The following is a 12,921-nucleotide window of genomic DNA, read 5'->3' as shown; positions in this document are numbered from 1 at the left end:
GCTAGACAACACAACCAGCTTTGTTTTTCATTTTTGTAGAGAACAAAACAAAGGGCTTGTGCTGATCTCTTGCTGTGAATACAAAACAAAGGTTTGCATTGCTGGGTGATGCTTTTAACAATGCATAGCTCTGTCAAACACTGATTGAAAAGTACTTAACCTTAAAGATTTACCCTTTCTCCAAATGAAGGGAGAAAACAGTTACAGAGAAGAATAAAACCATACACTGTCCATTTTTTCAGATAGAGTCACAGTCCTATGAAGGTGCATTTCTTTCTATGATATGATCTTTAGCAGTATTATCTTATCATAGAACACATATAGACAAAAGAACTGCCCTAAATATTAGTAAAAAGGGAAAAAATAGTGCAAGTCTTAACTGAAATGGAGCCAAGGTTCAATCAAGATTTTACATGCAAGATATTACTTAGAAAATCAGTAAATACTGAGATATCTTCATCTGCTTGGGCAGAGTAGTTATTGCATTTTTAAAAAAATGTACTAAAGAAGGAAATGCACCTTGAATGTAATATAATTTGTATTTATCTTTAAAATATCCTCTAGATAAAGCAGTTATCTCTGAGATATACTTGTAAATTAGCAAACAGCCTTCATTATCTGTTTGTAAAATATTTTCATTCTATATATTTTTTATGTATTTCATCACAAAAGGATGACACCTATACTGGTTAGAATTGCTACTTTATCAGAAAGGTAACAAACCTTAAGACACAATGTAAATCTCACATTCTCTGTACTATACTATTTGTTGTTTTTCCTTACTGATGGTATTTACTGTTTATTGCAAGGTAATAAAGCCAGATCCTGTCTTCTTGAAATCAGTGTGAATTTTCTCTCTGTTTTTAATCAGTGCAGGATTGGCACCAGGAACTTTCATATTGTGGCTGACAGCTTTCAGGAAACATGTAGTAGAATATTTTAGTGAATAGAAATTTGTTTTTGAAAACCTCCTAAGAAACATGTATTTAATAGACTTAACTCTTCAATCTTCCTTTAAATGAATGACACTTGTAATTTCACAGTAAGGGTATTCAGTATCATATGTACTATCAGTGTGTTGTAACTATTTCGTTCTACTCACCACCAATTACTCTAGACCCCACTTTTTTAATCTATATTTACAAAACCAGTTTTACAAAGTTCTTGATACAATTGTCTGACACAAGTCCTGTTCATGCTACCAGCATCCATTACTGAGGAGTTTGATAGGATTACTGCAGTTACCTTCTTTTGAAAGCAGATCTGATGTCAATGGATGGAGCAGCTTGGGAAGATTCTATGAAATAACGGCAATACAGGAATTAAAAACATAATTTGAATCATTTGTGTAATCAGTGTAATCTAGAATATGAAATTTGTTCAGTTTCCTTCTAAATGACCAGCGCTTGTGCTTCCCCTTTGGCATTAGGTCTGGTATCTGCAAAGATGCTACGTGCTAAGTGTACCATTTCTCTGAAGCACTCTGTGTGTGGATCTGTTTCTCTGATGTTTCTCTCCATTCCCCTGCCTGCCTTGTTCACATCTGGCTGTGTTGTCTTCTCCCTTGCTATGCTTTATCCCCTGCTGGCATCTTGTGCTCTCTCAGTATGCTCAGCATCAGAAGAAAGAGACAGACAGAGCTGTGGTCTCCTCTATAGCTACAGACTCCCACTGATTCTTGGGACAAGGAGGAATCCCCCTTGTGTGAATTACCCCTTTGGGACAGCCTGAATCAGATTGAAAGGTTCTGATCCACAGACAGTGAATGGATGGAGCCAGGCTGGCCCCTGCCTTGCTGACTGGCTATTGTGTGCAGAGCCTGATTTGAGCTCAACACTGGTTTTACCTGCCAGTTTTTCTAATTTATGGATAAATGTCTCATATGGTATCTATCCAAATGTTCATTTACACAATAAATTACAGACACAAGAAAAGTCTCAAAGCTTTATACTAAACCTATTCACTTCAAGTATTATTTCATTTAAAGGGTCTGAACATTTCAAGTTAAACAAAAAAAAAATAAAAAAGGAAACAAAGTAAAGAAATACTTATCAATCTTTACAGATACAAATGGAACCTTACCAGTGACTTCAAGGTCAAAAGAGCAGCTATCAAATTTGTCCTTGTAAGATACTTCACAGCGATAGTTCCCTGCATAGTTTTCCTTAGCTTTGATGATCTGCATCTCAAATGTGTGAATCTAAAAATCAAGAAAAGCTGTTTGTTAATGTTGGGGATACATTTGCACAAAGCAGAAGTTAAAACATGAGTCTTTCAGACATGCTCCAGAAACAAGGAATAACTCAAATAATGGGCTCTGAAAAGAAACTGGAACCCAGAACTGGCACTGGAAAATTTTGATTTCTCCACCATTACTTGTCCTGCACTTAGGACAGCAGAAAATCTGCTTCTGCAGAGGGTTGGAGATCACCACTGAAATCTGTGTGGGTTAGACTCCACTGCTCTTGAACTTCTACCTGTTGTCTTAAGCTGATCTTTAAGCTTTCTTTGGAGCTTTGCCCCCATAGGAAGGAAAAGTAAAGACACACCTTAGTGTGGCGCTCGAAGGACTCCTTCAGCTGCAGGTGCTTCCCAGCTTTACTGGCCAGATCCATCCATTTTCCTTTAAACCACTTAACATTTGGCTTTCGGAGAAGGTCCTTGGCTTCTACTTTGGCTATAAATGTAATATTCCCACCTTTCAGAAAGAGAAGAGAATAATGTAGCTGTTGAGGAACAGTTGAGGTTGGTCAGTTGCATCTCTACAAGTTTCTTCCATTTCTGCTCCATTCTCCTCCATGTGTTCTACCACAACATTAAGAGTCAGATGGAGTCACAGAGTATGAAAGTACTGCAGTGGTGCAGAGGTTAATGATTTTGGGTCTGGAAGATCTTCTGCTACCCTGCACAAAATCTTCTTGATATATCACTAACAGTACAGCCAACAGTACCATGATTACCGGCTTTCTTCTCCAGAAACTATACCCCTTACCATTATGCTCATTAAATTATTTTCTTGAATTAAACAATTGGGGTTTGCTTCTCTCCATACAATCCTTTTGCCTTCAGAGTGGAGTTCACATCCAGCTAAAAACAGAGGCAGTACTTGCAGCTGTGGACAGAACCTGAGTGCCACAGAATCTGCACACAAAATTGCCAGCTCAGCCTTTTTATCTGGGAGTGGCTTTTGATTTTGTTCCTAGGCACTTACCAACACTCACTGTCCCACTCTGAGGTTTCTCGATGAACAAAGTGGATCTTTGGGAGTCATCGCGTTTTTCTGACTCTTCTGGAGCTCCTTCTCCAAGAGACCATACTGAGATGCAGAGAGAGGGGGAAATATCAATCATCTGAGGGTGTTTTGCTCCCTCCAAAGTACACTTACCTGAACTTCCTAAACTCTCTAGCCCTAGCATCTTTTTCTTCAGATGTCCTGAAAGACATGTAAGGTTTTGTTCACACTGACATCCATTGCTTGGCTGTCACATTGTGTACAGCTCCTGCAAGAACGCTACCACTGTGGTGACAGAAAATGAAACTATCAGGGAGGAAGAGAGGGGAACCTGATCAGCCAGGACAGGCATTGAGCAACTTGAATGGCACCAGCATTCAACCATGAGTGCTTTACAGAGGTGATGCACAAAGGTCAGCTCTTTGTTTTTCAGAAGAGATGGAGGTTCTGAAAACACAAACAGCTAGAAGCACAAAAATCCCCACATTTGATGCACAGTTTCACTGGATCTCTCACAACCCAAACTAAGTCCATTGTACAAGCTATTTCTTCCTCTATGTCTGTAAAGTAGGGCAGGAGTGAAGCTCACTTCTGAACTTTCTTCTTTTATGCCATGACAGAAGCAGAGAATTTGGGAATTGGTGAATGCCATGCCCTGCCATGTGCATATCATATAATATTCTATGGAATAGGAGTTTGTAAGATAGAAATGATTGTGAAATATGTTCAGATTCAGAAATATGTTCAGCAGCTTCTCTTCTGGAAACTGGGACTTTGGAACTGAAAAGGAACAACAGTACTGAGAGAAGCAACAAATGAGTGGTCTCCCCAGGGCAGAGCCCTGTACCAGGACAGGTGTGTGCTTCTGATCTTTCTGTTTATGTGGCCAGCCCTGCCTATGTGCTATGCCATTACATCTTGGGTAAAACCATGGTCAAAACTGATTCCTAGCAGAAAGTGCAAGGGCAGCAGGGCGGTGAATGCCTGTCTATTTTCTACTCACTTTCTGCAGAGAGGCAAAGCACGTGCCTCATATTCTAACCTGCAGTCCAAATGCCACCTCTCTCTAACTTTTGAGGAGTTATTGCCAGTACAGAGGGGGAAACTAATTAAAGTTAGAGGTCAGAATAGTATGTATCTGATACATAGTGATTATTGCTGTGAGAAACTTTTCAACTCATGAAAATTTCTACCACCCACAAACACAACACAACTCATGGCAACCATGTGAAAATGCAAACAAATTGGTTTTATTATCCTAAAGTCCATTATGAATTTTGAAAAGGCATCAAAATGCTAGATGGATTTTCTATAAAATATTTGTTCTTCAGTCAATTGTGGGTGGTGTGCCTAGCACTTCTGTGTATGTCTGCTTGTACAATATCTCTCACAGATAAAGACATTCACATATATACACACATGTATGTACACATATAGAAACAAATACATGAAATTATTTACACAGACATGAATGAACCAAACATATATAGATACATATCTATATATATTCTCTATAATCTAAATATTTAGGTTATACCACTATAACATGGCAATATATGGAAACAACAAGAGAACAAGTGAAGGTTATTGGTGGGAAGAGGATGAAGTGATGATAGTACAGGATCTGGTCATGTGCATTAGAAAACCTAACATGCCATGGGGTGAAATGGAAAGAGGACATTAATAAATGGAAAAAAGCTTACACAGAGTCATTAATTTGGTACACACAAAAGAACACTTAAATATTACCACCACCCTTAGATATTAACATTTTCCTATTTATTAAACAAACAGAACAAAAGGTGGGTTTGAGGCGGGCTGGCATAGGCAGCTATGCCAGGTCTATAACCATGGTTGAAGTACCAGCTGCTCATTTTGTTCCAGAGGCTGCAAATCCTGAAACCACAAGAGTGGGTGCAATGTGGGTTACCTGCCAGGGTAGGAAGAAAGAGGTTATGATGATTTTGCTAATTTTTCCCCACCGTCCTTTGAGGTGTGAGAAGAAGCCATTCTCCTACAGTCTTCTGGGACCTGTGTGTGGGATTTGGGTGAGGCTGAATGCAGGAATGGAATTCCTGTAGGCTGAGGAGGAATGGAACAGCTATGTATCTATCTATACAGAAGCAGATATAGATAGATAGGTATGTATGTATGTGTGAAACACTGCTATATATGTCCTGTTCTGTGCAGCACAGCCTTCTTTCACTCCTGGTTTAGCTGCTAGAAATATATTTGCCCTGGTACATTGAGGCATTTCAACAGCTGTAATTTGCTACTGTCTGAATGATGAAAAGAAAGTATTATCTTTTAAAAATAAAGTCTAAACAGTATTTTTATTATGTAATCTTGGGAGTGTGTCATCATGTTTCTCAGGAGGTCTCACCTGAATCTTTTCTTTCCGCTGGCTTAGAGATCCCATCTGAAAGGGAAGAGCAATTTAAATGACACCAGCTCAGAGATCACAGCTTAACTGACCTCAGATCACTGGGATTTGAAGAACATTGATTCTTCATACAAGAAAATTAGACTAAATATTTGGGACCATATCCGTGAGGAACTACTTAAATACCAGAAAAAAGTGAACAGTTAAGAAAAACCCTCGGAAATCTTCCCCACTTTTCTCTGAAAAAAAATCTAAATTAGTTTAATTCCATTCAAGAGTTTCTTTTGAGAGAAACTAACATGAGCCTGATGTTTTTGCCATGATTTGTGTAGTTTCAGGTAACAGACAGATTTCTGTTCTTCAGTATTTGTCTGAGGGACAGTATTTTGATTATTTAAACAGTATACTTATGTATCTGGAGTTGCTTTTGGATATAGTAACCAGTATTTTATCTTCCACTGGGAGACCTAATAAAGACCTCAAAATAGGACTGGAAAGGGACTTAACTGATATAAGGGTCTTGTACTTCTGAACAGAAATTAATAAAATATGGGGCACTTTTAAAAATTTTCTAAGTCTTATGTTTTGAGTTCAGTTCACTGGTTTGGACTCTTTCTTCATTAATACTCAAGAGAAAAATACATACATACATACACACTCAAAGCACTATCACAGTCCTAACCTGCTGGTGGAGTACTAACTGAGGTGTCATCTTCATCTGTGAAAAGAAATACAAATGAAAAAGCACATGAAGAAACTGAAAGCACAGGTGATCATCTGCTTTAAAAAAAATACATGAAAATGTAAAAACCTGCAAAAGAAAGGGAAATAAATTGCAATATTCAGGAGCATTCACAATGGAAGCTTCAAACAGATGAGGAAAGCTTTGCATAATTCAGTAGCTGAAATGGTAAACCTTGATGTTTCAAGCAAGAAAAGAACAAAATGAGATGTGGACTGTGATCTATGATTAAATCATGAGTTTATATGAGAGCTGCAGAGTGATTCTGTTTGTTAGAGATGTAATCCACAGTAATTACAATAAGAAAGCCAGAATGAAATGAAGGAGAATCACATATCTAACCTGAGGAAGATGTCATTTCTCTGATGACCACGTCTGCAATTAAAATGTGCACCACATATGCATTCAGCATCATTATATCAAGATATGAAAAAGTTAAGTCCCCTCTATTTATGCTTTGTGATTTCTAAACTATAATATCAATTTAAAGTGCAAGTGATACACAACTCAGCTTTTCCTCATATCAACAGGAGAATAATTTTAAATAAGGAAAGAACCATTATCACCATGCTGGATTTTCCTTTTGATCACACTAAAAGTTGGCTTTCATGAGGTACTAAATCATGAGGTATTTTAAAATATTTAACCATATAGAATGCATTGAAGCTTGTATTTATATAGATCAAAAGCCTGAGAAAACCATGAAACTGGCATTAAACAGAAATGCTGTAATCAGGATTATTAGAAAACCAAAAAGACAAGAGTCTTTTTGAATTTTAGATGTTGACCAAAACCTCAGAGATCAGCTTTGATAAAAATAAGCAAAAGTTCCTAGTGTCTTAAAAGCCTAATGGCAAAAAAGAAAGAAAATAACCAAGGTATACTTTGAAAGACAAAAATAAATTAGAGATATTTAGGATTTAATACATAAGTAATAGGAAGATAACATGTTTTTATACATTATCAGAAAATAATCCATGGAAGATTTCAAAATGGAGAACAGAGTTAAACAAGAACAGCTTTGGAAAAATATTAACTCACATCTATAAAGATACTTTTTTGGGGGTTGGATTTTTTATATCTTATATTTGTGTTTCCATAATAAAATTTTAAATCTGAATTTATCCTTTGATTTTGACCTTAAAGTTATAATTTATCTATATTTTTTTCAAGGAAAAATATAATAACTATGACAAAAGCACATACGACATGTAGTTGCATTTTCATAAACACTGGAAATACTGAATTTTTGGGTTTGTTTAACCACTGAAGGCTGATTAAAAGTCTGTTAATAGAATTTATCAACTTCACCATAACATTTTACTCATTCCTTTTTAATGGTTCATTAAAGTTCATTTTAAAGATCCCTTGGGAGGAGGATAAGTGTTGTAAAATGTATGCTTACCCATGAAGGATTAATGTGTTATCTTTTCTTATTCATAGAAAAAGAAAAAAGGAATAATGGAAGAGTTCTTATGACCTGCATCACCCAATGCCATAAGCAGATGTTGAAAATGTTGATTTTCAGTAAAAGCACAGTAATGATTAAATCAGACATTTTTACATACTGCATTAGCAACTAAATGGATGCAAGGTTATGTGCTCCCACTGCAAATATTTCTCCATATTTCATGAAAGCATTAAATGTACTTTCAGCTCTTTTTGCCAGTGATGTCACCACTGTGCTCGATGATGGCTCAAAGAGCCATTTGGCTGCAAAAATAAGTAAGACCAGCGTAAAACATTTGATGTGATGCATCCCACATAATGATATATGACAATCAAGTTATGAAAGGACCACTGGGATTTCTCTTTCATTTAATCATTTGAAAAACTAAAAAACCCAAAAATGAAGTTAATAGTTTTGCAGAGGGATTGCTGGGGTTTCTCCAGGGTAATCTATCATTTTTTAAACAAAGCATTAACATCAAAGACAAACAAAGGAAACAAACAAACATGTCAGTAGTATCAAGATGAAAGCTCAACTGAATGTTTTAGAAATGGAATGAAATGAAAACAGTGCATGCTGGAGGAATTGCTCTGATAAATGGGTAATTATCAATCCATCACTCCTTCTGTCTCAGGCTTCTAGGACAAAATGGACTGAGTTGGTTCAGCAGCTATAGCCAGTTCAGTTTCTGTGATGGATGATAGTATATACTAGCAATAGAGTCTACTTGAAGATAACTAAAATAGCAAAAATACCAGATCTGTCAGTAGGACTATGATCATTCATTCTCTACACTTATCTTCTGCAAGTAAGCTTTTAATGCAATGCATTTTTCAATCTGTTTCATGAGTTTGTATGGGGAAATAAATTGATTCATTCTACAGTAGGCTTATAAGATGCATTACTCCATAGAAATTTTTAATCTTTGTCTGTGGCACACTCTCATTAACATCTTTTTTAACATTAACTCATTAACATCTTTCTTTTCCTTGTTTCTAAATAATAACATTAACTCTGGAGTAGACTGAGCTGCATCAGGAATAGATTCTTGTTGTATGTTGGATGAAAGAACTCTCCATACCTCAAAAAAAGCTAATCTAAACACACTTAGTGTAACCTTAACATTAAAATTTCTGGCTGCTGGCACAGCAAATGTAGAAAAATCTGTCAAAAAAAAAGTACTTATTTATATATGAGCTGTGTTATCAAGAATTTTAGACCTCCTTTCCTCTGATCTGAAACACCCCACACAAAATGGAAGCTGCTATTCTGACATCAGCCACATTGTTGACAAACTTAACATTGAGGAGAAGTGGCAAAAACCTATTAATTGTATATTATTTTATTTTTCTATTCTATTGTTTATGCTGAAATTACAGAGCACAGCAAGACTGAGAGTTTCAAATTTAGTTGACTTCAACTACCAATCTGATTTTCAAAGAGAGTTCAGCAGTCCCATGAAGGGGACTTGGCACTTTGGAAATGGTAAATGAAGTACACACCCACAGAGGGGAAGTTTTAGTAGGGAGATGAAAGGATAAGTGAAACCTGGAAAAATACAAGGATGACATATGCAATGAGCATTTTAGTAGATGGTTGGAAGCAACCTAGAGGAAAGGTGTCAGTAAAACATACAGAAATTTTAGTAGCTCTCTGAATGGCTGGATGGGACCTAAAAAAAGGAATGAGCAAACGGATATTAAAATTTGATAATTATTCCAGCAAGTGGGAACAGAATTATAACATATTCAATCTGTAGGATAATACTAAAATTAAAAAAACAAAGACACAAGCATTAAATGAAACTAATATAGGACAATGTAGTATATTTGGAGAATTTGTGCTGATTCACTATTTTTGTCTGAAAATAAAATGGATGATCACATATATCCTGATTTTTTTACAACATTATTATAGGTGTTTTCAAACTGGTTTATTTTATACTCTGAGCTACTAATTTACAGGAAAAAAACATGAGCCACAAAGAATTTACCGCACTGTTTTTCATTTCATAACTTTACAGTGAACACAAAGGAATATAAATATGCAATTTCACACAGACAATAAGTACTAAAAAGAACTAGAACATTAAAACAGACACACAGATAGGTATACTCTATCCTCCTAATGCCTGTTGTTAATTTTTTTCCATGAGGGATGAGGTGCAAATGATGGACTATGGGACTTACATGGACTACCAAGATTTCTTTCCTGGATGTCAGGTTCCAGCACGGTCCCATTTCAGTGTCAACAGTCTATCTCATAAATTATCAGCAAACAGGTCACAACTAGTGGCACACAAGTATTGTATAACTGCTGTGGAATTCAGATATGAAATGTTTCCCATCTCGTTCCTCTTCAGAGAACTACCCAAATCTGCTTCTTCTGGAGCTGCAGAAAGTCTTTTACATATAGCCTATATAAGAGCTAACATCTAACTGGTTCTGGCACAATTTCCTTGCTGAACTGCTCATTTTCCAGTGTAAATGATTTTGGACAGGTTGGAAGAATGGAACCTTTTCCCTTTTTGTGCATTATACTCACTATTATAAAGATTTTTTTTATATTTCTGGCACATAAACCTGAAGGAATCACTCTATGAAAATCTGTTTTCCCTTACTTCGTGATACTCTGCAATAACACAAGAGCTGATAGGAACAACTGCACTGTAACTAACTTTTAGAAATATTACTACTGAGTGTCTGGCAATGACATCTACTTTGCTTTGCAAAAAAAGAAAACTTCACTGGAGCATGGCAGAAGGTCACCTACATATTAAATTCAGACTTCCATTGGAAATTTTACAGAGGCAACAGCTGCCAACCTGAACTGAAACTGGGAAAATTTTCCATTGTAGGATCTTAAACAATACTTTTTGGCAGTAAAATCCTCCTAGCACTGAGAGGTTTCTTTCAGGAGGAATATTTTTCCTCCTGGAAAATACCTGTGCCCTTCACTAAATTCAAAACAGAAACAATAATGAGTAAGAAGATAATAGAAGTTCTGGATAAGTTACCTACCATGTTTTCAGTTTTATTCAGTGAAATGCAGGCTTGTAAGCAGTGAAGAAATCACCATTCATGTTCAGTTTGGGAACAAATATTTCTCTTATATCCAAATTAAAGCAAGCAGAGCTAACTGTTGGGATAGCTTGAGGCAAGACTTTCATCTTTTTTCCTATCATTAGGCATGCAAATTATTTCTGAATTGCATTTCCATTACCAAGATGACAGATTTGATTACTCGCACAAAATTTTGTGTGTCAAAATAATTGCTCAATGCAAGGATAACTGGCAAAATAGCATGCACTGAAGCCTGGTTCAGCATTTTTTATTTTCAAAATGGTACTTGAATCACACATTCTTGGTGTTTACATTTTGACTCTGCTGAGAAAAATAGCCATGCATGCCTTTGCCAAATAAATCTGCAAGTATCAAGTATGCAAAGGGCAAGATTTTGTGCCAGAAGCCAGAATACATTTTCAAGCAAGCCATTTCTTGATTTGCCATGAGAAAGCATAACCATGCCAGATGAAAAGCAAGCATTGCATCAGTTTTAAGCATATCTTGGTCTGGTTTGATCAGAATTATGTTTTAAAAAAGAGATTATTCTTTTCAAAATAACTTTATAGGGTGTTTGATTTCTATTTTGACAGGGCTACTACCAAAAGCAGGGGAATTTGGCCCAGTTCCCTCAAAATGCATGTTCCTAACCAAAAGAATTGACAACAGAACAAGTGTATCTAATTTCAGAAGCACAAAAATATATATTAAAACTGGGGCTGATTTTTGCATGCATTGCTAGTGGAACAGTTATCTATATCTATAGATAACTATTATAGTTATCTATACATCAGACAGTCCTCAAACACACTTTTTGGAACCTGTAAAGAGCTCAGCTGCTGGGCTCCAAATGAGGACAGAAGGGTGAATGTGTGATCTTTAATTTCAGATGAAAAAAGCCTGTGGGACTTTCTAAAAGGTAAAATGTCAGGTTTCTGTGGTATAACAGAAACAGCTTAGAATGACTGTAAGACATTGTCCACTGTATTTAAAAACAATCAGTGCTCACAGTATTTGAGTTTCAGCAAGTTTGGTCAGGGGCAACATCCAAGCTCATTTAAACACAGCTTTGTGTTCATGCAAATCTCTTGTAATTTGATCCATTAATTGAACAGTCAATATAAATACTGTTGCTCAAGTACCAGTCTGATTTGCAGAATTTTTGAAGGTATTCATGAGAAGCATAATTTTCTTTGGCTGGCTAAGCCATTCATAAAAAGGATCTAGGAAGCCTCACATCACACTTCTAAAGTTTAGCACCAAGATTCTGAATTAAAGCTCAAAAAATACAGCAACAGAACAGCATTTAGGAATGTTTTCTTTACTGCCCATTTTTAAATTATGGTTTCAGACTTACCTTTACCCTTTTCATTTCCACCCTCCTGTGGTGTTGTTTGTTCTGTGTAGGAAGTACAAGTATAGTTTTGAGAGGATCTTAAAGTAAAAAGAAAGACTTACACAGCATTAAGAAAATGCAGGTTCTGCTGGTATTGGAAAAACAGCATTAAAGAATGATTGACATATGTGTATATGTAATATACAGTTGCAATACTATAAAGCATTTTACTACCTGTACGTATCAATGCAATTTCTATGTTTTGAACAAGGCATGTAAGATTGATGTTCCTGGACTCAGTGGAAGAAAAATGCTGGGTTTTTAAAAGTAGCAGTTGTTAGTCTTTCTTTCTTGGGCAAATTCATAAAAGTTCTTGAAATTAGGTATATATTGCTGTTAATTGGAAAGAAATTGGATCAGACATGAGTTACTGCCACTCATATGATCCTTAAGAGAAAGTACAAAGAGTATATTGAGGATGTTGTTTAATTCTTTATCTTTATCTTCACCATTATCAACACAGTCTTACTGAGACTACTTGTATTTAGTTTACTTGATCAGAACTGCCAGCCTCTCCCCTACTCTAAGCAGGTCAATGTGAATTATTTTTGACATCATCTATATGAGAAAACTTGGACTGTGTTTTGAACAAAATAACAATTTCCACACTTTCTCTGTCTCAGGATCTGATGGGATTCCTACTGTTTTTGGTTTCC

The 12,921-nt window shown here is 36.1% G+C and overlaps 1 protein-coding gene across 1 annotated transcript in view; it reads right to left on the bottom strand.

Annotated features, from left to right (window-relative positions):
* MYBPC1 (myosin binding protein C1) overlaps positions 1-12,921 on the bottom strand; it is a 186,821-nt gene that overhangs the window by 32,939 nt on the left and 140,961 nt on the right. Inside the window, exons 2-9 of the mRNA XM_062492519.1 lie at positions 12,227-12,303; positions 6,700-6,732; positions 6,298-6,333; positions 5,616-5,651; positions 3,212-3,316; positions 2,550-2,698; positions 2,083-2,200; positions 1,246-1,297 (exon numbers count right to left, since the gene is read on the bottom strand). Of these exons, the coding sequence (XP_062348503.1) occupies positions 1,246-1,297; positions 2,083-2,200; positions 2,550-2,698; positions 3,212-3,316; positions 5,616-5,651; positions 6,298-6,333; positions 6,700-6,732; positions 12,227-12,303 (606 nt within the window). The remainder of the gene's footprint in view (positions 1-1,245; positions 1,298-2,082; positions 2,201-2,549; positions 2,699-3,211; positions 3,317-5,615; positions 5,652-6,297; positions 6,334-6,699; positions 6,733-12,226; positions 12,304-12,921) is intronic.

The sequence above is a fragment of the Cinclus cinclus genome, chromosome 4, assembly GCF_963662255.1.
Source record: "Cinclus cinclus chromosome 4, bCinCin1.1, whole genome shotgun sequence".
Taxonomy (NCBI): Eukaryota; Metazoa; Chordata; class Aves; order Passeriformes; family Cinclidae; genus Cinclus; species Cinclus cinclus.
Note: the sequence above shows the minus strand (reverse complement) of the source record. Positions and strands in the feature narration are given on the sequence as shown.